Genomic DNA, 24,954 nt, shown 5'->3' with positions numbered 1-24,954 from the left:
GCTGCACGATAAATCGCATGCAATATTTAATGCGCATCTTGTCAGAAAGCCGGTTCTGTAATCAGCGGTAAATCTCCACCTGCGGGCTTTTACATTGAGTCAGTGAACAACGGCTCTGTGTAGTTAATGCTGCTCAATGTGAAAGCACGCAGGTGATGGAGATTTACCGCTGATTACAGAACCGGCTTTACTGATGAGATGCGCGTTAAATATCGCATGCGATTAATCGTGCAGCCCTAATTATGAACAAACATATGATAAACATAGTAATATATTTGTATGTTATCAAATACTTACATTTATAAATGCTATAAATTATTAATTGTTACCAACAACAACAACATCAAAATTTGGTAACATCTTACAATAAGATTCTCTGTTAATATTGATTATATTTGTTATATTATGAATAATAATAATGTTTTATTTGTTGTCTTTTTATTTTTGTGTAATATAGTTATATAATAATATTTTATTTGATATATATGTTGTGTAACATAGCATACAACAATATAACAACTAAAATGTTTTTTTTTTGTATTTATGTTGTTACGTTATGAACAAATATATGATAACCATGATCAGTAGTATATTCATAAGTTAACAATTACCTGTGTTTATAAATGCTATAAATAATTGTTACGAACAACAACAACATTTTATATAATTTTTCATGAATTTTCTATATGTTAATGTTGGTTATATTTGTTATACATAATAATTATGATAATAATAATAGTATTGTATTATGTTATGTTTGTTATATCTAATATATTGAATAATGTACCATAATAATATAACAAATGCTATATGTTATATCTTATGTTTTATAATATAGCATATAACAATATAGCAAATACAATATTATTATTATTATGTGTAATATATTTTGTGTATATTGTGCACAGTATCAAAATAATATTTGCTGATGTGCATGTGTTTGTGTGTTTCTTGAAGGTGAATTGGACAGCAGATATAAACGCAGAAGAGCTTTCTCAGGGAAAACTGCCTCCTTTAAGTGTCCCGTCTCAAGCACAGAGAGAGCATTTCTACCACGTGTCTTTCCACGACCAGCACACGGTCAACTTTTCCTTCATCATTGTGTAAGTTACACACAGTTGCATCACATGTCTGTCTGTCTTTCATTATATACCTAAACAAAAGCATATCTCTGCATGTGTGTGTCTCTGAAGGCCTCGTCCAGATGAGCCTGAGCGTTTGCGGGTCAACCTCAGCGAGTCGACTGTGAAAATGGGAGAAATTCTGTCTGGAAACATATGTAAGTATCATCTTTAGGTACGACATAATTGGGTTTGACTTTAAATCAGCGAGTCGTAATGTGATTACAAAATTCCCAGGTTTCTTGATATGTGAGCCTGCAGCACAAAAGCAGTCTTAAGTCGCTGGGGTATATTTGTAGCAATAGCCAACAATACATTGTATGGGTCAAAATTATCCATTTTTCTTTTATGCCAAAAATCATTAGGATATTAAGTAAAGATCATGTTCCATGAAGATATTTTGTAAATTTCCTACCGTAAATATATCAAAACTTAATTTTTGATTAGTAATATGCATTGCTAAGAACTTCATTTGGACAACTTTAAAGGCGATTTTCTCAGTATTTTGTAAAATATTGTCCTATCCTAACAAACCATACATCAATGGGAAGCTTATTTATTCAGCTTTCAGATGATATATACATCTCAGTTTCGAGAAATTGATCCTTCTGACTGGTTTTGTGCTCCAGGGTCACATATGTAATTTCTTTTGAAACCGATTGTGTCCTTGCTTTCACAGACACTCTGTTTGTAGATCACATACCAGCTTTGTGTTTGTTAAAAACATTCAGTTTTAAAACCTGTGTTTCTCTCTCAGATGTAGAACTTGTTGATCAGTACGGGAATAAAACGGACTGTCTGAATGCTGATATTGTGAAGACTTTGAGTGTGTCTGCTGATGGTCTGGATAAATCAGCTCTGGCCATTGAATGGCAGGTACTGTATACACAACCACAGACACAAGCAAATGAGCAGGTTTTGATAGGGATGCCCTCTAAACTGCCATATCGGTCATTACCGTTCACGTAAACTCTTCTTCTCTCTGTTGCAGCTGTCAGTCATTCAGCATTCACAGCCCAGTCATGTTCGGTTACGACAGATGGCTCAGTAAAATCAGTGATCGCAAAACAATCGGGAAAAAAGGCATTACATGCATCACATAACATGTGAATTTATATAGTCGCCAGTGGTGATCTCAGCAAAAATATCGCTCGTGAATTAATATTTTTGGTCGCAAATGTGACCGTTTTAGAGTCTGTTTTCTCTCCTGTCTATGTTGTTGCCTCATTAAAAAGCTGCTATAGAAATTCTGCATTGATTTAGAAGGAAAAAAAAACTTCACTGGTATCGGTATCGAAAAAGCTTCGAAAAGCTTGTTGACTTTTGCTGTTTACCTAAGCTTAAGTTACATTGTGGGCGGCTTTTGTATTTATTTGGTCGGTTGTGTTTGCTAAACTTTGTGCAATTTAAGAGGCCGCATAATACAGCATGTGTTGTAATTCGCTTTTGTTAGTAAATGTTTTATATATATATATATATATATATATATATATACAGTTAATCAAATTGCAGTGTAATTAATCAAAATACAGTTTCATTTTCGATTTCGGCCTCCAACGATTATGAAAATACAATAATCAAGAAAAATATGATCATTGCGGTCCTTTCTAGCAGTGCGCTTTCGCTCCTCCATACAAGCCCAATTTCTCATGCAAATCAGTAAAATTATGTAACATGAATCTCTGTGTGAAAGAGGCTTATATGATGTAAACATTTTATGTACTACATGGCGCAAGATGATACATTTTTAAAATCATTAATATTGATGTATAATATCAAGGAAATGCAGTTACCCTGCCTCTTTGTATATTTATTTTTGATCTTTTTGACATATTTGGATAATGTTTTGAATATAATGGTTTATGAATTATGAATGTTTATGAATTCAATTGATTAGACATGGGTTTTGGATTATTAAAATTAAATAATTAAAACAGAATTCAGACAAATTAAAATCAAAGACATGGAATTTTGGAAAAATAAAACAGAATTTGGGGAAGATAAAAGAAAATTGGGAAAAATGGCAAATTTTGTTACATTTTTGGTAAATTGTTGTTTATATGTGTGTAAGTTTTGTGATTACTTTTTGATTACTAAAATGTCATTTAACCATCAGAATGGAATCCAGACAAAATTGAAACTGAAAACAAGGAATTTGGGAAAAAAATTAAACTGATTTAATAGAGCCCTGCCTGTAGTGTTTAAAAAAAAAAACATTATAAATTGCATGGTGTATACACTGTCATACCATGTAGTACTTGTAAAAATGTGTCTTTATTTTCATTCAAGCATGTGTATTTATTTGTATGCTGTTTTGCAGGCCAGCAGTGGACGGTTGTCTGTATGCCGGGTCCGGTTCGTAGGAGGAACTCTTGGCCCGAGGGAGTTGTGCTTTAAGTATCAGGACATGATGGAATTTGTGCGAATCGAAGTCACCGCGGGTGTGTGTATATGTTTTATATATATATATATATATATATATATATATATATATACAGTTAATCAAATTGCAGTGTAATTAATCAAAATACAGTTTCATTTTCGATTTCGGCCTCCAACGATTATGAAAATACAATAATCAAGAAAAATATGATCATTGCGGTCCTTTCTAGCAGTGCGCTTTCGCTCCTCCATACAAGCCCAATTTCTCATGCAAATCAGTAAAATTATGTAACATGAATCTCTGTGTGAAAGAGGCTTATATGATGTAAACATTTTATGTACTACATGGCGCAAGATGATACATTTTTAAAATCATTAATATTGATGTATAATATCAAGGAAATGCAGTTACCCTGCCTCTTTGTATATTTATTTTTGATCTTTTAGACATATTTGGATAATGTTTTGAATATAATGGTTTATGAATTATGAATGTTTATGAATTCAATTGATTAGACATGGGTTTTGGATTATTAAAATTAAATAATTAAAACAGAATTCAGACAAATTAAAATCAAAGACATGGAATTTTGGAAAAATAAAACAGAATTTGGGGAAGATAAAAGAAAATTGGGAAAAATGGCAAATTTTGTTACATTTTTGGTAAATTGTTGTTTATATGTGTGTAAGTTTTGTGATTACTTTTTGATTACTAAAATGTCATTTAACCATCAGAATGGAATCCAGACAAAATTGAAACTGAAAACAAGGAATTTGGGAAAAAAATTAAACTGATTTAATAGAGCCCTGCCTGTAGTGTTTAAAAAAAAAAACATTATAAATTGCATGGTGTATACACTGTCATACCATGTAGTACTTGTAAAAATGTGTCTTTATTTTCATTCAAGCATGTGTATTTATTTGTATGCTGTTTTGCAGGCCAGCAGTGGACGGTTGTCTGTATGCCGGGTCCGGTTCGTAGGAGGAACTCTTGGCCCGAGGGAGTTGTGCTTTAAGTATCAGGACATGATGGAATTTGTGCGAATCGAAGTCACCGCGGGACCTCCGGTACAGATAAAGCTGCTGGAGAAGCCAGAGATGGTGTGTCACATTTTCACATCCCCAACACTGAATTTCATGGGGGAGAAGAGTTTGACTAAAGCCGGCCTCTTTAGCCTCTCCAGGTCGTGAATGGCCAGGGCTTGGGCGCTCCGCTGGTCGTGCAGCTGTGTGACGAATGGGGAAATCCTTCACCAGACCAGCGGATTGAAATCATGATGAAGGCTCTGATGCCAAAGTTGAAGGTACATTTGAGGGAAGCGAGGTCTGTGGATTTATTTACATTTAGTCATTTAGCAGACGCTTTTATCCAAAGCGACTTACTAATGAGGACAATGGAAGCAATCAGAATCAACAAAAGAGCAATGATATGTGAGTGCTATAACACGTCTCAGTTAGCTTAACTAAGTACATGTAGCAAGGTTTTTTTTTTCATGATATAATAAGAAAACAGATAGAATAGAAAAAGAATATAGCAGGCTAGTGGTAGAGGCATTTTTTTTGCTTTATAATCACAAAAAAAAAACCTTTTGACTGTACTTGAAAAGCACTTTTTTTAACATACACTGTAAAACATAAGGGAGAGAAACCCAGTGCAATACCACTAAAAGATTGGAAATTTTATCACTTCTCAATAATCGAATTATTATGTTGACAAGTAGAGGGTTTATATGCACTAGTCAACATTTGAAGTGGATCAAAACCTTTCATCAAAGTTGTCCTAAAACCTAAAACCAGTTGTCTTAGGACAACTTTGATTAACTTTTTTGATCCACTTCAAATGTTGACTACTATATTATGAACAATCAAAAAAAAATGAATGCATGAACATGAAACATAAAATTGTGAAATCCATCCCCTTCTCAGACCTATAGACTGTGTTTATCTGCATTGTGACTTCACGTTGAAACAAAAATTGCAACGGAAATAAAACAAAAACATAATTGAGTTCCTACTGTGTTGTCTGTAAATCTAAACTCTATTTTAAATTTTACTTAAGAGCTAATGCCCTACTATTCAACTGAAGCAATGCAATTTTTAATACTTTTTTGTTTTTCTCTTTCAGATAAAGTCTTTAATATCTTCTCAGCCTGTGGATTCAGAAGGAAAAGCTTGCTTCGTATTAGAAACTATAAGTGGTCCAAAGTAAGTACATACTGAACCCTATAAAGCCTACTGTGTTATATTTGACACATGGATTTCCAAGGCCTCTAAATGATCAACATGATCAAACTTTGTATCAAGTAAAAGGTCTTTAGTGTAATTGTATACTAAATACCTTCAGCTCGTGCTTCACGTGTCTTTCTGCTGTGAAATCTTTACTGATTTTTATAAAGCAAATGTAAGTATAATTTTGATATTGCTTGTAATATTTCAGTATGAACTCCTATTGGACTGAATCAACTTCCAAAGACATAATTTTTTTAGAAAAGTCATATTGAAATGAGAGTATCAAATATGATCATCAGGCTTCTGAGGAACGTTTACTAGTTCATCTCTCAATCATCATTGCATTATGTTTTGAAACTACAGAGCTTTGATCATAAAACTACATTTACATTTAGTCATTTAGCAGACGCTTTTATCCAAAGCGACTTACAAATGAGGACAATAAACTGAGCAAATATCATCTTACTAAGATGTATTATTGGGAGATACGGAGTGATGACGGAGATTTATATCATTTTATGCACTGTTATAAAAATCTCATTGATTTACATCACAAGCTTTCAGAATTTAATCTTACTTTTTAGCCACAAATATCAGCATCTGCACCAAATTGCATGTTTTTGCTCAGTTTGGGCCTCTGAATAAAACTAAGTGCCATATTCTCACTATATCAGTATATGAGCCATAAAAGACTGATGCATCAAATATGATGCTCAACAAAAACACACTCTCTTTCACTTTCTGTCTCTTTTCTTCTCTAGAGGGGTGCATCAGTTGCAGTTTCGGGGGTCTTTTGGCAGGAAGGGGATTCCTGGACCTGTAGTAAAACTAAACTTGATTCCTGACCCCAACAAACCCGTCGAACTCTCTATTAAATATGACAGTGCTGCTAGCTTACGTGCAGGGGACATTTTCCCAGGTGTGTGTGGATGCATATAAGCCTACATTATATTGTAACCTCAGTATAGATTAGTGTGCATATCATATTTTCTGGTGTCTTTAGTGTTTACAGTGATCGTAATTTCTGAGGATGGCACACCGGTGAGAAACATCTGCCCTGCAAACCTCTCGATGCTGCTGTGGAAGGGCACGGTATCAGGCTCCTATCCACCCTCTACCGTGAGTCGCCCGATTTGGTCTTTTATTTTGACACATTGCTTGAAACCACAAGGGTGAGTCTCTCAGAATGTGTCAAGATTCATATCGGAGTCACAATTCAATCCATGTTTTGCTTAAAGGGATAGTTCACCCAAAAAAAAATGAAAATTCTGTTATCATTTCCTCACCCTAATGTCGTTCCAAACCTGTGTGAGTTTTTTTCTTATGTTGAACACAAAAGAAGATATTTTGAAGAATGCTGGTAGCAAACAGTTGATGGGCCCCATAGTATTTCTTTCTCTACTATAGAGGTCAGTGGGGACCAACAACTGTTTGCTTCCTCAAAATTCTTTAAAATATCTTCTTTTGTGTTTAATATAAGAAAGAGACTTATACAGGTTTGGAATGACATGAGGGTGAGGAAATGATTACAGAATTGTTATTTTTGGTTGAACTATCCCTTTAACCCTTCTAAGCTTTTCTAAAAGCGGTCGCACCTTGGCTGTACCAGGAACTGCAAAAAGTGTTAACGTTTTTGTTGTTTAATAAAATATTTTAAGAGTAACTGCACTGAAGTAGTTATAAAATTACGAACTTTTGTTATTTACACCTTACTACAGTAAGCTGATAAATATATAAATAATCGTTTATTTAGATCTTATATATTATATTATATATATTATATGTGACCCTGGAGCACAAAAGCAGTCTTAAGTCGCTGGGGTATATTTGTAGCAATAGCCAACAATACACTGTATGGGTCAAAATTATCAGTTTTTCTTTTATGCCAAAAATCATTAGGATATTAAGTAAAGATCATGTTCCATGAAGATATTTTGTAAATTTCCTACCGTAAATATATCAAAACTTCATTTTTGATTAGTAATAATGCATTGCTAAGAACTTAATTTGGACAACTTTAAAGGCAATTTTCTCAGTATTTTGATTTTTTTGCACCCTCAGATTCCAGATTTTCAAATAGTTGCATCTTGGCCAAATATTGTCATATCCTAACAAACCATACATCAATGGAAAGCTTGTTTATTCAGATGATGTAAATCTCAATTTCAAAAAATGTACCCTTATGACTGGTTTTGTGGTCCATGGTCGCATATATTAGTGCTGTCAAAATTAGCGCGTTAATGCAGGCGATGAATTTTTCCAGTTTAACAACGTTAAAAATATTTTATTCTCAGTTAACGCAGAGCTAGGGTTGACCACCCCACTCATAACTGCTGCTTCGGTCTCTTTTTTTCTTGAAAAGAATTGCATTTATTTAGACTTTTTAGACTTTGCATCAGCGACAGGTGTTCAAATGAGCGCAGAAATGGTACAAGTAACGAGGAGCTTCAGTAGAACAACAGTGAACTACACTCAGATGAGATATTGTCAGGCTATATGTCAGTAAAAACAAGTTTTCCTGTCCTGTCAGCCGTTATAACGCGTGCTGTAGCCTGTATCATTTCATATTAAAGTCCGAATGAACTACGAGCATGCGTGTCAGATCTGCGTCATGTTCAGCAGCGGCAGCTCTTAAAGTAATAGCAGCCAAATAACCTTAACAACCCAGCTTCGGTGACGTCTGCTAATCAAAGAACACAAGAAAAAAGAGAAAATGAATAACTTTTGTAGCTTTAAGAAGTCATCTATATTTAATTTAGAATTTAGTGTTGATAACTTTATTCAATTTTTTTATATTTCCTACTTGCTGAAGGGCAGAGGTAAATATGACATTTATTATAATGGTTTCATGTGAAGATTGTTTTATGTAAAGAAGTTCACTTATATTAGAAGTTTTTAGGCTGTTTTTTAAAGTCTAATAAATGTTAAAATTGATAGCTGTCAATTATACTGTAATGTTGAATGGCTATAATCAATGGTTAAATATTAGGAAAAAATAACAATTTCCTAGAGTTATCAGTAGTATTAGTATCAGTGATACTCGGCTTCAGTCATAAATAAAGATGCCATTAAACATGTTGTTTCTACATTAATTTGGAGATTGAATGTGAAATTATTGCAATATATAAAAGTAGATTTAAAAACTTTAATGTTAGGTGGGATTAATTGCTATTAATCGCGATTATTTTAGAAAAAATGTGCGATCAATTAGTTAATTAATTTTTTTTAATCGATTGACAGCACTCTCTCTCTCTCTCTCTCTCTCTCTATATATATATATATATACATATTTGTATAAACAGTAGTAGAATCTGATGCATTTGGGCCAGATTGCTGCCATATGAAAGAAAATGACTTTGTCAGGTCAAAATCATGTTATGACAATAATGGCCAATAGATGGCTGTATTGATGGAAGTATCCCAAAAAACATTTAAGTATTCTTTGTGACTGACAACATTATGTAACAGCCATTTTTGCTCGGGCATTACAAAATACAATTTTGACAAGACATGGATTTTGAATTATATGACATATAGAGCCGGTTGTAATATTATGTGTTAAAGGAGCATACATAGTATGAAACAATATTTTGAAAAATTGAGTAAATCTGACAATGTTTTGTGTTTTAACTTAGGCCTCGACTCTGAAGTGTAGTAAACGCAAAGACACAGAAAACGACGACTGCTTCTGCTTCAGGTAATAAAGCAACATAAGTCTGAAATAAGAACTTCTATCAATCAATCCATCAATAGTTTATTGTCACATGTACAGGAAACACAGTTACACTCTACAATGAAATTCTTACTCTGTGAATCCTCTAGAAGCCAGAGACATACGAATAAGTACAAAAACCTATTATAAAGTTACAAGTGCTAATGCATGTACATAAATAAGTGTGAGTGCAATAAATCCTGCATGTATAGATATGTTTTTATACTAAGGTATATGTAATGTATACATTAATGTATACATATAAGCAGTTATGTTTTCAAGCATTGTTAGTATTTGAAAAGCTTTTGTCTGCCACTGGTGCCGATTCTCTCCGAAATGTCCTTCATTTCAAGTATTTAAAGACCCTTTCGTGAAAAACCTGACTATAGCAGAGCGTTTCTAAGTTATTTTACATTACTGGAAATGACTGAAACCTTCAAAGCCATAGAAAAATCGTGAAATCTTTCATTTGTTGGTAAACACATCATCCTGTGTCTGTTTGCTTAAAAACAATAGCAGCTATACATGTATAAAATATGTAAGTATGTCTTTTATGTGTCTTTTTCAGGGATAAGCAGATTCCAGAACTTGCAGGACAGTATGTTGTCCAGTTTGTGTTGGCTTTGGACGAAACCAAACATCTGTGGAGCAAGCAGGTGAGAACACACACTTTATTTTGCACAATTTATTGTATGTGCAGCTTTATATCCTATTACTCACTTCAGGATACGTATTTGTGTTTCTGTTTTAGACTCCACTAAATGTTGTTGCCAATAAAGCGGTGAAATTAGCCCCCGAGACTCCAGCTTCAACTCCTGTTGTGTCCAATAGTAGCAATCGGACCAATCGCACACTGCTGGACAGCTTAAATCTGAAGATCATGGTGAGTTTCGGTCTCTGCTAGAGATAAGTGACAATTTATTTATCTTTTTAAATGATTTTTATTCTGTTTGCTGGTTTATTTGGAGCATTCATGCAATCCATTTCTGCACAATGCCCTTTTTCTTGTCATTCCTGTATTCTCAAAACATAACATGTAGATCAGATAAATGCAGAAAGCTTGAGTTAGTGTTTGTTTCTTACTTTGCAGGACCAATACAGTAACGCTGCTGGTGAGGGTTTAGATGGAAAAGTGATTGTTACAGTAAAAGGCACCAGAGACGTGGTGCTTCCTTTGTTTGAGAATGGAGAAACAAGTGTGTCATACAGCCTCACTAACGGGGAGACTCTCATTACTGTGAGTGTTTGTTTGTATCAGTGTTATTAAAGCAATAAGCCCCAAGAAGCCGTGGTTTACAGTGAATTTATAACAGCTAAGGGACATAACTGTTATACATATATAACCCTTAGCTGTTATAAATTCACTGTAAACCACGGCTTCACGGGGCTTATTGCTTTTATAAAACGGTTATTCCATATACGTAGTAAGGTTGCAACAAAGTGGTTGCCAAGCAAAAGACAAACGTAAACAAAAGTGTATGTTTGTAGAGTAATTTACAACAGCCTCGAACGCGGCTCAGCCAATCAGAATCAAGCACCGGAACTATCCGGTTTATAATTTAGTATTATTCATATACTATTATAGTATTTATTCATGTTTACAATTTGCTTTTATTTTCATGTACATTTTTCACTGTAATTTTAATTTTTAGTAATTTTGATATGCGTTTTTGTTCATTTGATTAGTTTTCTTTTTAAAAATAAAGCTAATTAATAAAAAACAGTAGAATGTTTGTAAAAGAAAACAAATAGAAATGACAAAAGCACAAAAAACAATTTACTAAAACTGAAATAAAAAGAAATTAAAGCTGAACAGAAATATCTTATTTGATTTTTATTTCGTTTTAGTATTTTTTACTACAAACAAGTTTTGTAATTTGTTTTTTTTCATTGTAGATATATATATATATTTTTTATCTGTATTTCAATTAACGAAAGCTATTTTTAATTGAAACTTGTGGCAATATAAATAAAATATGGTGCTTTGTTAAAAGCATTTCATAATATCTCATTTATTATTGTGATATTTTTGTGACGAGTTTTCGAAACAACAAAACAGCTGTTGCACATACACACAAATTTCAGATAAAACACACAGTTGCAGAGATACCCAGTTCCAGTTTGAGAGATTTGTGCATGTTAGCTAAAAAAAAAAGACAAAATGGACAGGTACAAAAAAAAAAAAAAATTATATTGAATGATTGTTAGATGCATGAGGGAAAAAAATGCATGGGGATAACACAGTCTTCCAAATGCATAAATATAAATATGTAAAATCCCTTTTTTTAATGCATGGCCTCTGTATTGATTCACCTAAACTGCATACATGCACTCCAATTAAAACGAAGAACTTTAAATGTTAAATGGGTGTTATTGTTTGTGTCCTGTAGGATTTGGCACTTTTGGAGAACAGTCCCGGTGTGGATGGAGCCGAGTACATCCTTCAGTTCAGTGCTGAGATTCATCAGAAAAGTGTTGCCATTGCTCCATATATCCTGCCTCTCAGATTCTGCAACGGTTAGTCAGCAGACACACAACCCAATATTACTTGCATTACTATTGACTGTCTCAGAGTTCAGTGAAAAACAGTATTATTATTGCTGTAACCAATCAAAATCAGTGCATATTGTAATGTAACTATAATTAAATCTATACTAAATAAGGTAAGAAAATGATAATGTCCATGTCATAATCAAATCCAATGTGAAAAGCAGTATTATTATTATAACACAATTATTATCAGTGCACAGTTCTATATAAATTAAATATATAAGTATATCCATTAAGGCCTAAGGGTGAGTAAAGTAAACAACTTTTAATTTTTGGGTGACTATTCTTTTAAACTCTTACTATATACTAAGTGACTTAATTGTGACCCTGGAGCACAAAACCTTAACGTCTTAAGTCGCTGGGGTATATTTGTAGCAATAGCCAAAAATACATTGTATGGGTCAAAATTATCCATTTTTCTTTTATGCCAAAAATCATTAGGATATTAAGTAAAGATCATGTTCCATGAAGATATTTTGTAAATTTCCTACCGTAAATATATCAAAACTTAATTTTGATTAGTAATATGCATTACTAAGAACTTAATTTGGACAACTTTAAAGGTGATTTTCTCAATATTTAGATTTTTTTGCACCCTCAGATTCCAGATTTTCAAATAATTGTATCTCAGCCAAATATTGTCCGATCCTAACAAACCATACATCAATTGAAAGCTTATTTATTCAGCTTTCAGATGTTGTATAAATCTCAATTTCAAAAATGGACCCTTAAGACTGGTTTTGTTGTCCAGGGTCACAATTTGTTAAACTACAATGATATTATTATTTAGGGAGTGTAATGGAGGTGTGCAGCAATCCATGTTTGATATTTTGATCTCTTTCAGATGCAGAAAATCAGAAAGCCATAGTGAGTATCAGTAAGAAGAAAGATCGCCTTTCCCAAACCGTTTTGATGTACCAGGAATTTTTCGATACCAATAATCAACTAACATCTGAACTTGAATGTAGGCACTGCAGATTTTGGTTTAGTTAATTATTTATTGATTCATTCATTTGTTTTTGCTCAGATCATGTGTGACTCATATATCTGTGTGTCTCTACAGGTCAGGTGCGAGATGCAACCCACAAATTAAACGAGCTCAAACCAGAGCTCATGAAATGTGGTTTAGACGTCTCAGAACTAACCACTGTGAGTCTGTGCATGCACACTAACATGCGAACTGTTTTATTGCTGTTAGTTTATTATATAAGCATGCATTTAATTCCAGTCGTCACAGATGTTTGTTTGTCTCTTTGTTTCTGTATCTGTCCAGGTATCCACAATAGAGAAAGTTATAAATGACAAGAAAGCAATTTTGACCAAGACAGAGAATCAGCCTCTGCGGAAATGCGGCATTTCTGACCCTTTCAAAGGCAGCCCACAGGTTCTGGGAAAGGTGTGCATTCGGTTTTCGCGTATATTAGCGTTTGTATTAGTTGGTCCCTTCACCGCAGGGTGAAAGGAGTCTTGGAAATGCACTGTCCTCCGATCAGTACTTGAAGACAAGTTTCATGCTTATTAAAACCCCAAGGCTGGCCTGTTAGTGTTATTCATATGGTGGAGTGCTATATCAGTGTGACCTATAGAGGAGGTTAAATGTTTGAGTTGTGGATCTCTGAGACACATTTATTCAGAGAGATTAAACTGGCTGTTGTCTATGGAAAGCCATTTCCGCCACATAAGTACAAATAGCATGCTTTGGAAAATCAGAAATAATGACATACCAAGTGTCAAAATTATGACTTAAGTCATCATGACATACACTGAAACGAGCATAACATGTAATAATTATGACAAAAATAATTACAGATAATAATTAAATAATTAGAAATAATGACATACTAAGTCCTAAGTCAAAATGTACACAAAATGTGACATGAAAAGTTAAAATTATGACAAAAAAAATCTAAACTGACATAAAATGTCATTATGACAAGTTAAATTCAGAATTATATGACATAAAGAGTAATTGTCGTACTAAGTCAATTATGACATAAGTTGAAATGATATACTAAGTCATTACTTTTACTTTACTTTTAGTCATTTAGAAGACGCTTTTATCCAAAGCGACTTACAAATAAAAAAAGTAATTAAAACTAAAAGCTAAAACTCTATAAATACTATATATATATACACATTTAAGAAAATAAAAATGACAAATGTATACAACATTTCAAAACTAAACATTTAAATGAAAAAAATAAAATTAAGCTAAAAACAATTCAAAATATTAAAAAAACAAAAGGTATGAGTATAATAATGATTCTAACATAACACTAAGCCAAACATCATTATTACATAAAAAGTCATAATTTACATGTCATTATGACAGTCAAAACTGACATATTGAGTCTTAATTTTAACATTCAGTCATGACAAGTTGAAACTAAGAGTCATTGTGACAAAAACTCAAATTATGACACAAAAAGTCATAATTGACAAAGCTGAAATAATGGCAAAAGTCAAACTATTAGGTAAAACAGCAAAACAAAAAGTAAAATCTAGCATAACAAGCCAATTTGACCTTTTGTCAATTTTGAATGTCAATTATCTTTTTTTTAAATCTTATAACTAAAACATGATTATTGCTGCAAGCTCTATTTCTTTAAAAGCAATCGTGAACTCAGTACAGTTTAAGAGTTGCTGAAAAAAGGAATAAAACAACAAAACTATTTTAATAGTGATCTGAAATGCATGTGACGTTTGTTACCCATTTAAAACAAATCTATCTGCATCTATGTTGTTGAATTCAAAAATAGGGAGGTTTGGTCTCACATTCATGATGCATAACTAGGAAATGTAAAAAAAAAACAAAAAACGTAAATACTTTTAAATGCCCCAAAGTTTCTTGGAGCAAACAAACAACACAAATTTGGGGTTTTGTGTTCTAGGTGTTTAGGCAAACTGGGGTCTGGGGATGAAGGGGACGTTCATCCAAACATGATGAGAATCAGAGGACTCTTCCAAAGACATATTAGTTGATGTGGTGATGTTTGCGTGTGATGATTTGCAGGTGGGTCATCTGGCACAGGTGGAGGATGATGATGCAGCGAAGGTGATCTCTTGGCATATTCTGGGAGACATGGACTGTGTGGTTACTGAAACAACATCTGCTGCCAAGAAAATCTATGATGATACGCAAGGACGACAACAAGTCATTCCACTCGAGACGGTCTTCTGGAGACCAAATGACAGGTACTCATACATGCCGTCTTGTTTTTATTTTGTTTTTGTGTGTTTTTTCTTTTTCTTTTTCTTTTTCTTTTTTTTTTTTTGTAAATGTCTACTGTTATTTTACTAAATCAAGTTAAAGGTGACATATCATGAAAGTGCTATAATCGTGTCCCAGCATCTCGTTGGCATCTACCAACCCAGAAAACATGAAAAAGAACAACCCAGTACATTTTTTTTGCTAAGCCTTTCTCTGTAAGCTTGTGAAAAAATAACGAGCCGCTCAGATTTCGCTCCAACCGTGACGTAGAAAGGGGATCTTATTATAATATCTCCGCCCCTTAATCTGCACGTTTCCACACACAGCACTGCCATTGTGTTTTCGCAAGCGACAACGGTGTACCAGTTCTAACACCATGGCAAAATTTCGAGCAAAGCATGCTAACTGTTCTGCCTTTGGCTGCACTGACGAGCACAGAACACTGTTTAGAGTCCCAGCCTCAGAGGAGACAAGCAGTGGATTTATTTACTGTATATTGCTGCTGCCACACAGATCTAATATAAACATGCCATTTCTTTCCCAGCTGTTTACCTTCACAGACATAACCCACTGTTTTTGTAACGCATGTGTTTTTAACGTAAACTTGTGTGTATTTGACAGTTTAAGCACAATAAGACATGAAAGAGAACTTAGTTTAGTACTCTCATGCCGTGTGACAGACACTTTCTGTGCGTGTGCGCTCAGAAAACCCTATATCAGAAGTTTAAACTAATATGGTTTAAAATGCACAATTTCAGCGTGATAGACATGATAATCAAAACCAAACAGATGTTTTTTTTAGCTGAATATATGAGGTACGAGCTGTAAAGCTGTTTATCATTGTGCAAAACAACTGAGAGCCCAAGCTTTTGTATCAGGTTGTTTTGTTAAAGCTCTAAATATAAAGGTGGCATAATAGTGAAAATATAAGGGAAAATACCCAAGTGTCCGGTCACCAGAGAGGTCTGTCTTTTCGCTGGAAAATTGAGTTGTTTAAAAAATTACGAGGTCAAAAAAACTGAAACATTTGCGTGGATAAATTTGCTCACAATATGATCAATAACATCCAGGCATTCAGCAAACATGCTGTTACATAATTTTGGAATGAAATGAAAATTAGATATTTTCATTAATTCCAAAATTATGTAACTGCATGTTTGCTGAATGCCTATGATATATGAAGTATTATAGATGGCAAGTAGTTGTACAGTTTACAGCACTTGGTTTAGTCTTCTGTCATTCTTCACACAAACACAGGAAATAGCTGACTGATTTCCGCCGTCAGAATGAACTGTTTTGCACGTCATATGTACTGAAACTTTTTACAGTTACTTTTTTTTTTTCTGAGAGTGTAACCTTAAAGTGATAATTCACCCAAAAATTTTAATTATGCCGTCATCTCACCCTCAAGTTGTTCCAAACCTGTATGAGTTTCTTGCTTCTGTTGAACACAGAAGAAGTTATTTTGAAGAACGTCGGTAACCAAATAGTTGCTGGTAGCCATTGACTTCCATTATAAGGAAAAAATACTATGGAAGTCAGTGGCTACCAGCAACTGTCTGGTTACCAGCGTTCTTCAAAAATATCGCCACGTTTCCTAGATCACTTCCTACGAATTACCTCTTTAATTAACAATTAGTGAGTAGTTTATTGCGTTTATTTTGCCTCAGCTGTATGCTTTTTTTTCCTGTGCATGTTTTTTCATGTGTCTTAGGCCTCTGCCTCACATCAGGAATGGCTCACCTCTCTTCCGTCCCATTGGTAATCCTGAGTTTGTAAAAGACATGCTCATTTTTCCTGAGCACGTAGAAAGCTGCAATAAAGGTAAGTCAAGAGCACAAAAGCACACATGAACACCATTTTGAGAAAATAAGATTGATAAAAATGTAAGAAATCTCTCAGCCAGAATGCGTTCTCATGAGTTATTATTAGTTGTTGTAGCCTGTTTAACTTGCTATACTGTATTATTCTTTTCTTTTTGTTAATAATTCAAATAATTGCATTTACAACAAATGTAAAACGTTAAAACTCAATTCTGTCATTTATAATACATTATTTGGTGTTTACAGCTGTCATATCCTGCTGCACCTCCATAACAATTCATAACAAATCATTATTTAATAAACAGATCCAGTTGCCACTCTCATTTAGTGCTAGTCTTGGATCCTGCTTATACTGCTGAAAAATAGCATTATGAATTCTCATGACATTAATAGATTCAAAACAAATTTTCCAGAAAATAACCCATGATTGACAAATTATTATTACTAGATTTATTCCCATTCAGTAGCTTCGCATGCATTGTGGAATAAGATGTTACATTTTGGGAGAGGAAGGTGTTACGTATGTTTTGCATTCAGTTGTGTGTATATGCTTTGGACTTTCGTATTTAAATCTTTCCAGAATACTGCCAGCTTAAAGGAATATTTCACCCAAAAATAAAAATGTACTGAAAACTTGTTCACCTTCAGGCCATTCAAGATGTAGATGAGTTTGCTTCTTCATCAGATTTGGAGAAATGTAGCATTGCATCACTTGCTCACCAATGGAAGTGAATGGGTGCCGTCAGATTGAGAGTCCAAACAGCTGATAAAAACATCACAATAATCCACAAGTAATCCACAGCACTCCAGTCCATCAGCTAACATCTGGAGAAGACAAAAGCTGTGTGTTTTTAATAAACAAATTTATCATGAAGATGTTTTAATCTTCAAACCATTGCATCCGGCTGTAAGTCCATAATCCATAATAACGCTTTCTCAGTTAGTACGGGTGAACTATTAATTTAATGCATCACAAAATTATGTAATACAATGATGTAATGGAATTTTATTATTTGCAAGCTTTCATTACAGCTAAGTATCCTGGCAGAGGCTACATTGGCAGTATTCAAATGAGCTAATGGTGTGTGTGTGTGTGTTTTGGATTGAACAATCATCTTTGCATGAAACATTTTGCAGCCTGCAGATGTTGGCAGTGCATTATTTTATGAGTATGATCAGGGCGGACATTCAAACTATAAGGGGGACTGACGTGTTCTGACTCTTTTTCAGTTTTTGCAAGTCTTCTTGGAGACACCATACTAATTGATGACTTGGATTCTGCTAATCATTATCGTCGGGGGGTAAGACACTGAGTGTATGTGTTTGTGATGAAGAATTTTCAAGTATTTACAGCAAACATGCATATAAACGTGTATGTTTGGTAGGTGGTTCAGAATAAGATGCAGTGCCCCACGCTCTTAACGCGTCAGGGCGAGCGGATTCGCAGCAACGGGAAGTTCGGAGGACTGCAGAACAAGGCTCCGTCCATTGAGAAACTTCGAGGACAAGTGTTTGGAGCACCATTACCCAAAGAGTACAACCGCATACGCCATCAGATGGGTAACAAACATACTCCCTCTCTTGGTGCACTGGAAGATCTGTACTCTGAGTGATCTGAGATACTTTGTGTGTTTGATCTCTCTTCTTGTAAAAGTTACAGTTATGCTAATTGGTTATTTAAGTGAAGTTATTTGAATGCTTCAGCATATGTTGGAGTGCATCGATTGCTTTTATGGTACTAGACACTACAGGAAAAAACACTTCAGTTTTTGGGCTATTTTGCTTCCATAACATGTCTTATTTCAGGCTAGTCGAAAAAAAGCATCCAAAATACACATTTGTGACCCTGGAGCACAAAACCAGTCTTAAGTCTCTGGGGTATATTTGTAGCAATAACCAAAAATACATTGTATGGGTCAAAATTATAGATTTTCCTTTATTAAGTAAAGATCATGTTCCATGAAGATATTTTGTAAATTTCCTACCGTAAATATATCAACTTAATTTTTGATTAGTAATATGCATTGCTAAGAACTTCATTTGGACAACTTTAAAGGCGATTTTCTCAATATTTTGATTATTTTGCACCCTCAGATTCCAGATTTTCAAATAGTTGTATCTCAGCCAAATATTGTCCCATCCTAACAAACCATACATCAATGGAAAGCTTATTTATTCAGCGAAAATCAATGGAAAGCTTATTTATTCAACGAAAAATGTACCCTTATGACTGGTTTTGTGGTCCAGGGTCACATTTAAGTGTTTAGTTTATCAAACTTTATGTATTTCCATTTGTATATTTCATTTATAATACATATCTTTAAAGGCTGTTTTTTTCTCCACTTCAGCAACACTCACTGACACCAAAATTTGCAAAGTTTTATTCCTAAATATTCTGAAAGTTTTTGCAGTTTTATATGTCATTAGTTTGATTATAGATTTGTGGATTGCTAAAAAGAGATATCCCAAATCCTCTCTATAATACAGTATGTAAACAAGATGCCTCAAAAACCTGGCTTTATCCAGTTGTTTTTTTTGTTCATTAGAAAATTAGTGCATGTTTAATTAGATAATGCATCATTTGCATACTTAAACATTTCAGAAAACTTACATAATACAAAAAAAGTCTTATTGTACCATGATTGATCAACTGAGGAGGAAATATCGATTTGTTAATTTTTAATTTTAAGTGTTAAAAAACACTTATGTGAGTTCACTAGGAAGGAACATGATGTGTCTCATGGATGGGAACTGTCTGTAATCCCTGTGTCTTATGTTTGGTTGTGTGTGTACAGAGTTACTGCAGCAGTGTCGTGTTGCAATGCAGAAGGCCTCTGAGGTCCGGTCTGAGTATAACAGTCATTTGGAGCACCTGCAGAGTCCTGAGATGAAACAGAAACAACAAGACCTCCAGCAGCAAGAGCAAGAGCTAAGGGAACTTGAGGAAACCCTTGGTATGTGTTTTTGGCATTGCAGAGCTGCTTACTTTCTGAACGCAAAACCAGAATTTCGATGACTGGCATAAAGTTATCACAGATCGGTTTGCTTAGTCATTATGGGGTATAAAGTAGATGCTCTTAGGAAATGTTTGAAAACTTTTTCAAGAATTGCACATTCTTACACATTTAGAATTTTTATGAAATTAATTTCTGTTTTAGCTGAGCTACTGGAATGGTGAAGCAACAGTTTGCAAAGAACCTTGGGTAACACTTTATTTTAGGGTCTCTGAACTAGTGAAAAATGTACCCTTATGACTGGTTTTGTGGTCCAGGGTCACATTTAAGTGTTTAGTTTATCAAACTTTATGTATTTCCATTTGTATATTTCATTTATAATACATATCTTTAAAGGCTGTTTTTTTCTCCACTTCAGCAACACTCACTGACACCAAAATTTGCAAAGTTTTATTCCTAAATATTCTGAAAGTTTTTGCAGTTTTATATGTCATTAGTTTGATTATAGATTTGTGGATTGCTAAAAAGAGATATCCCAAATCCTCTCTATAATACAGTATGTAAACAAGATGCCTCAAAAACCTGGCTTTATCCAGTTGTTTTTTTTGTTCATTAGAAAATTAGTGCATGTTTAATTAGATAATGCATCATTTGCATACTTAAACATTTCAGAAAACTTACATAATACAAAAAAAGTCTTATTGTACCATGATTGATCAACTGAGGAGGAAATATCGATTTGTTAATTTTTAATTTTAAGTGTTAAAAAACACTTATGTGAGTTCACTAGGAAGGAACATGATGTGTCTCATGGATGGGAACTGTCTGTAATCCCTGTGTCTTATGTTTGGTTGTGTGTGTACAGAGTTACTGCAGCAGTGTCGTGTTGCAATGCAGAAGGCCTCTGAGGTCCGGTCTGAGTATAACAGTCATTTGGAGCACCTGCAGAGTCCTGAGATGAAACAGAAACAACAAGACCTCCAGCAGCAAGAGCAAGAGCTAAGGGAACTTGAGGAAACCCTTGGTATGTGTTTTTGGCATTGCAGAGCTGCTTACTTTCTGAACGCAAAACCAGAATTTCGATGACTGGCATAAAGTTATCACAGATCGGTTTGCTTAGTCATTATGGGGTATAAAGTAGATGCTCTTAGGAAATGTTTGAAAACTTTTTCAAGAATTGCACATTCTTACACATTTAGAATTTTTATGAAATTAATTTCTGTTTTAGCTGAGCTACTGGAATGGTGAAGCAACAGTTTGCAAAGAACCTTGGGTAACACTTTATTTTAGGGTCTCTGAACTAGTGGCTTATTAGCATGCATATTACTAGAATATTAGCCATTTATTAGTAGTAATTAAGCACATATTAATGCCTTATTCTACATCCCTAATCCTACCAAACACCTAAACTTAACAACTACCTTACTAACTATTAAAAAGCAGCAAATTAGGAATTTATTGAGGGAAAAGTCATAGTTAATACCAAATGATGCCAAATGTTTGGAAGTTTTCACCATGAACACTCCCCTCTCCTTGGTCTTTAAAGATGGCTGACATCAATTTAGTGATAAAATTGTACATCCTTATGGAAATAAGATAATATTTTGTAATTATCATGATTAATTTTCAAATTGTTTGTCGTAAATCAACATCTCAGGAAAATGTTATGGGGTTTCAAATCAAAATATGACTTTCTGTTATGAAACAGGACATCATACATGTCCACTGTAGAGGACACCAGACTAAAAGCTTGTTTGTTACACGTTTTGGGAGACAAAACAATTGAATAGGAAAATAAATTATATATCAATATTCCTATGAAATATTAGATATTATGACAATCTGGGCAATTATTAGTATCATTATTACACTTCTTTTTTCAATGTGCTGTCCCAACAGCACACATTAATATGCAAATTAGATACAGTGTATAGATAACATTGTGTATCTTATCTATTCACGAACAGCTTGTAACACTCCAAAGAGAAAGGAAAACTTGAAATCGCATCATATGACCCCTTTAATGGGAAAACAAGTTTATGGAAATTTTACACACACATTGCATAAAGCAAAATGGTATATCAAATCATTCTGTTATATATTTAATAACATAGTTGAGAATCATCCTCAAACAAAATTTGGTATAAAAAAATCCTGAAACCTAAAAATTTATTCGTGATTTAAAAAAAATATATAAATATTGTTTTTGCCTTTTCATGTTTATTCATGTCATTTTATTTTTTTTAGAAAAATTGAGGCCTGGTGTCCTCTACAGAGGACATAACATAACATATGAATAAAATATCATTTTTCAAAAATGTTAGTTTTCCATTTTTTTCTTATGCTCTATACAATGTAATGAAAAAATACTAAATTCGCAAAGCTTTTTTTTCTGAGTGTCAGGAGGATATGAAGCCGCTTCCGATGCGATGCGAGCCCATTACGATGCAGTGCGATCCGATTTCGATTCGATTCAACACAATGCGATTCAATGCAATAAAATGCAATAGAAAAAATATGCTATGCAATTCAATATGGTACAGATAGTTCACTTTTATTTCTTTGGTTCGTTGTAATTATTTGGTGGAAGATGCAGCTCTACCTCTGCCATATTAATGTTAATGTTTAGAGAGGAGAAATCAATCTACATATAAAATACTATAAAAAAATCGATGCATCTTATCGTTAATCTTTATTCCAATGCACTGATGTGAATCTGGGACTCTTCAAATCCCTAGTAGGAATGATAGTCAAGTTTCTTAACTGTTTTTTCACTCTATCCTTTCTGTGATTGGTGAATACTGACAAGAATTGAAATGTGTGTGTGTGTGTGTGTGTGTGTTTGCAGCCAGCACTCCTACACGACTGTACGCTGTAAGAGTGAAAAGGATCCTTGAGCCAGAAACGCCCGAGCCCTCAGTCCCTTCTAAAAGATCCCGGCGCAAAACACGCAAACTGGGTACATCAACAGTCCTCTGAAGTGTTTGCTATTCCACAGTTTTTTTCTGACTTGTCTGTTGCTTTTTCACTGAAGTTAATAGTTTGTTGTTGTTTTGTTTCTGCAGATTCATGAAGTTGCACGAGCTGACAGCTGATGCAGTGCTTTTTTATTAGGTTAATCAGTGTCAAAAAATATTTTATGTTAATTTGCAAATCCTTTTTTTGTTCACTCTTTACAGATTATGACTTGTCTGATTGAAGCAGAAAGCAAAAAAAAAAGTTAAATAATTGGACTGTGTCCATAATATATTTTGTATCTTTCTTTGAGGGAAAAAAAAACGTTTTTACACTTGCATCAGGTCTTGTCTTTTTTATTTTTTATTCAGCAAACCTTCCAGCAGTCACACTTTCACTGGAGCTCTATTCAAGTGGTATTGTTTTCTCATCATGTGTTTAGAAAGTTCAGTGTATACTTTGGTTTTTGCAAGCATACATTGTAGTGGATGCATACAGCTTACAATAGCATTTCAACAGATACTCCATTAAACCATACACACCATGCACCATAGTGGACATTGATTGCACTTTTCCACTCAAGTGTCTAAATTCACTAATCGTTTTCATTCACTCCTTCAAGTGGACTATTATAGTGATCTAATATGGGAAATAATTTATTAATTTATCCAACTTATTTTTCAGCATGACAGCTATTCATTACCATAACAAACTGATGTCCTTTTGTCTTCTTTGCTTAATTTTGTTTGCATTTTTGTTCCTATAATAAACTATTTTTTGTAGTTTAAAAATGTTATTCACGCAGCTTTGGCATATAGAGTGCTATATGGAAAAATTATAAAATAAATGTTTTGATTTGTTGAAGTCAAGTAACTTGCTTTACACAAAAGCTCAACTTCGGCATATTTTTGTAGTACATAGTATGCTGTATAATAAGAGTTTCATGTGTTGGTAAAGCTTTTAAGGGTATTATATAATATGCATTAATAATCCGCAAAATGAGTGGTCGACACCAAATGTTAGCCCTATATATTTGTGCATAGGTTTCTATTACTTGATGACTTAAATGTCCTGTGTTGTATCAGATGTTTTTTCAAAATTACTTAAATGTTTCACGAAGTCTCCAGAATCTTAAGAAGATAGAATCGCTCATGATTTGAAACCAGTCATAAAAATATTGCTTTAATAAGATGCACTCGATATAAGCTTGCACTTCTAAAGGATATTTTGACTCAAGAAAATCTATTTGTATTGTAATAATGTCAAGTTTTTATTTTGTAATTGAAGTGCTTCAAGAAAATTTCCATTTGGGCCATTTAGGATTGGGGTCACACTTAAGTTTGGGGACCAACTCTCACTATTAACTATGACTTTCGCCTCAATAGACTCTTATTACTGCTTTATTAGTACTAAGGTAGTTTAGGTATGGGGTAGGATTAAGGGATCTAGAATATAGTCGTACAGAATAAGGCATTAATATCTGCTTTATAATAAGTAATAATTAACAGCCAGTATGCTACTAATTTGCATGTTAATAAGCAACTAATAGTGAGAATGGGTCCCTAAACTAAAGCGTTACAAGGATTGGTTCTTTAACCCCATTAAGTGTCACCGGCTCACCTGTGGGCTGCTTGGTGCTCTTTTTTTCATTTTTCACATATTTGAGTAATCATCATAAATAACATTTCATTTAAAAGCTTAGAACCTCACAAATGTATCCTGTGGAAGCCATTTTGAAATCGGACATTGCGTTACCATGGAAATGGTACTCCTCCCCCTTAGTGGGTGGAGTCAAGTATCATATTACGGTCTTTTAGAATCAAAACTTTTTATAATCTTGACAAAATACAATCGTCAGAAATCTCAAGATTCCATATTTGGTGGTTATTTTGAGATAGAAGTAATATTGACAGAGAAATTTAGACAGTTGTGACAGAAAATTGCAAAAAAATAAAATAAAATTAACGACGTTTGGATGCACCCGGTGGCTGTTTGTGGTATAACGCTCTAAATAAAA

The 24,954-nt window shown here is 33.8% G+C and overlaps 1 protein-coding gene across 1 annotated transcript in view; it reads left to right on the top strand.

Moving 5' to 3' along the window:
* LOC107691829 (structural maintenance of chromosomes flexible hinge domain-containing protein 1-like) overlaps window positions 1-23,661 on the top strand; it is a 58,673-nt gene extending 35,012 nt beyond the window's left edge. Inside the window, 23 exon segments of the mRNA XM_016490638.1 lie at window positions 958-1,103; window positions 1,194-1,279; window positions 1,879-1,997; window positions 4,443-4,604; window positions 4,679-4,807; window positions 5,629-5,708; window positions 6,494-6,651; window positions 6,736-6,851; window positions 9,368-9,429; window positions 10,013-10,100; window positions 10,196-10,327; window positions 10,535-10,681; window positions 11,835-11,961; window positions 12,839-12,958; window positions 13,058-13,143; window positions 13,268-13,390; window positions 15,008-15,189; window positions 16,920-17,029; window positions 18,259-18,329; window positions 18,414-18,588; window positions 19,824-19,982; window positions 22,831-22,941; window positions 23,048-23,661. Coding sequence (XP_016346124.1) covers window positions 958-1,103; window positions 1,194-1,279; window positions 1,879-1,997; window positions 4,443-4,604; window positions 4,679-4,807; window positions 5,629-5,708; window positions 6,494-6,651; window positions 6,736-6,851; window positions 9,368-9,429; window positions 10,013-10,100; window positions 10,196-10,327; window positions 10,535-10,681; window positions 11,835-11,961; window positions 12,839-12,958; window positions 13,058-13,143; window positions 13,268-13,390; window positions 15,008-15,189; window positions 16,920-17,029; window positions 18,259-18,329; window positions 18,414-18,588; window positions 19,824-19,982; window positions 22,831-22,941; window positions 23,048-23,055 — 2,697 coding nt within the window. The 3' untranslated portion in view covers window positions 23,056-23,661.
* Window positions 23,662-24,954: the final 1,293 nt, after the last annotated feature.

Source organism: Sinocyclocheilus anshuiensis, unplaced genomic scaffold (assembly GCF_001515605.1).
Source record: "Sinocyclocheilus anshuiensis isolate Anshui unplaced genomic scaffold, SAMN03320099.WGS_v1.1 scaffold206, whole genome shotgun sequence".
Lineage (NCBI taxonomy): Eukaryota > Metazoa > Chordata > Actinopteri > Cypriniformes > Cyprinidae > Sinocyclocheilus > Sinocyclocheilus anshuiensis.
Note: the sequence above shows the minus strand (reverse complement) of the source record. Positions and strands in the feature narration are given on the sequence as shown.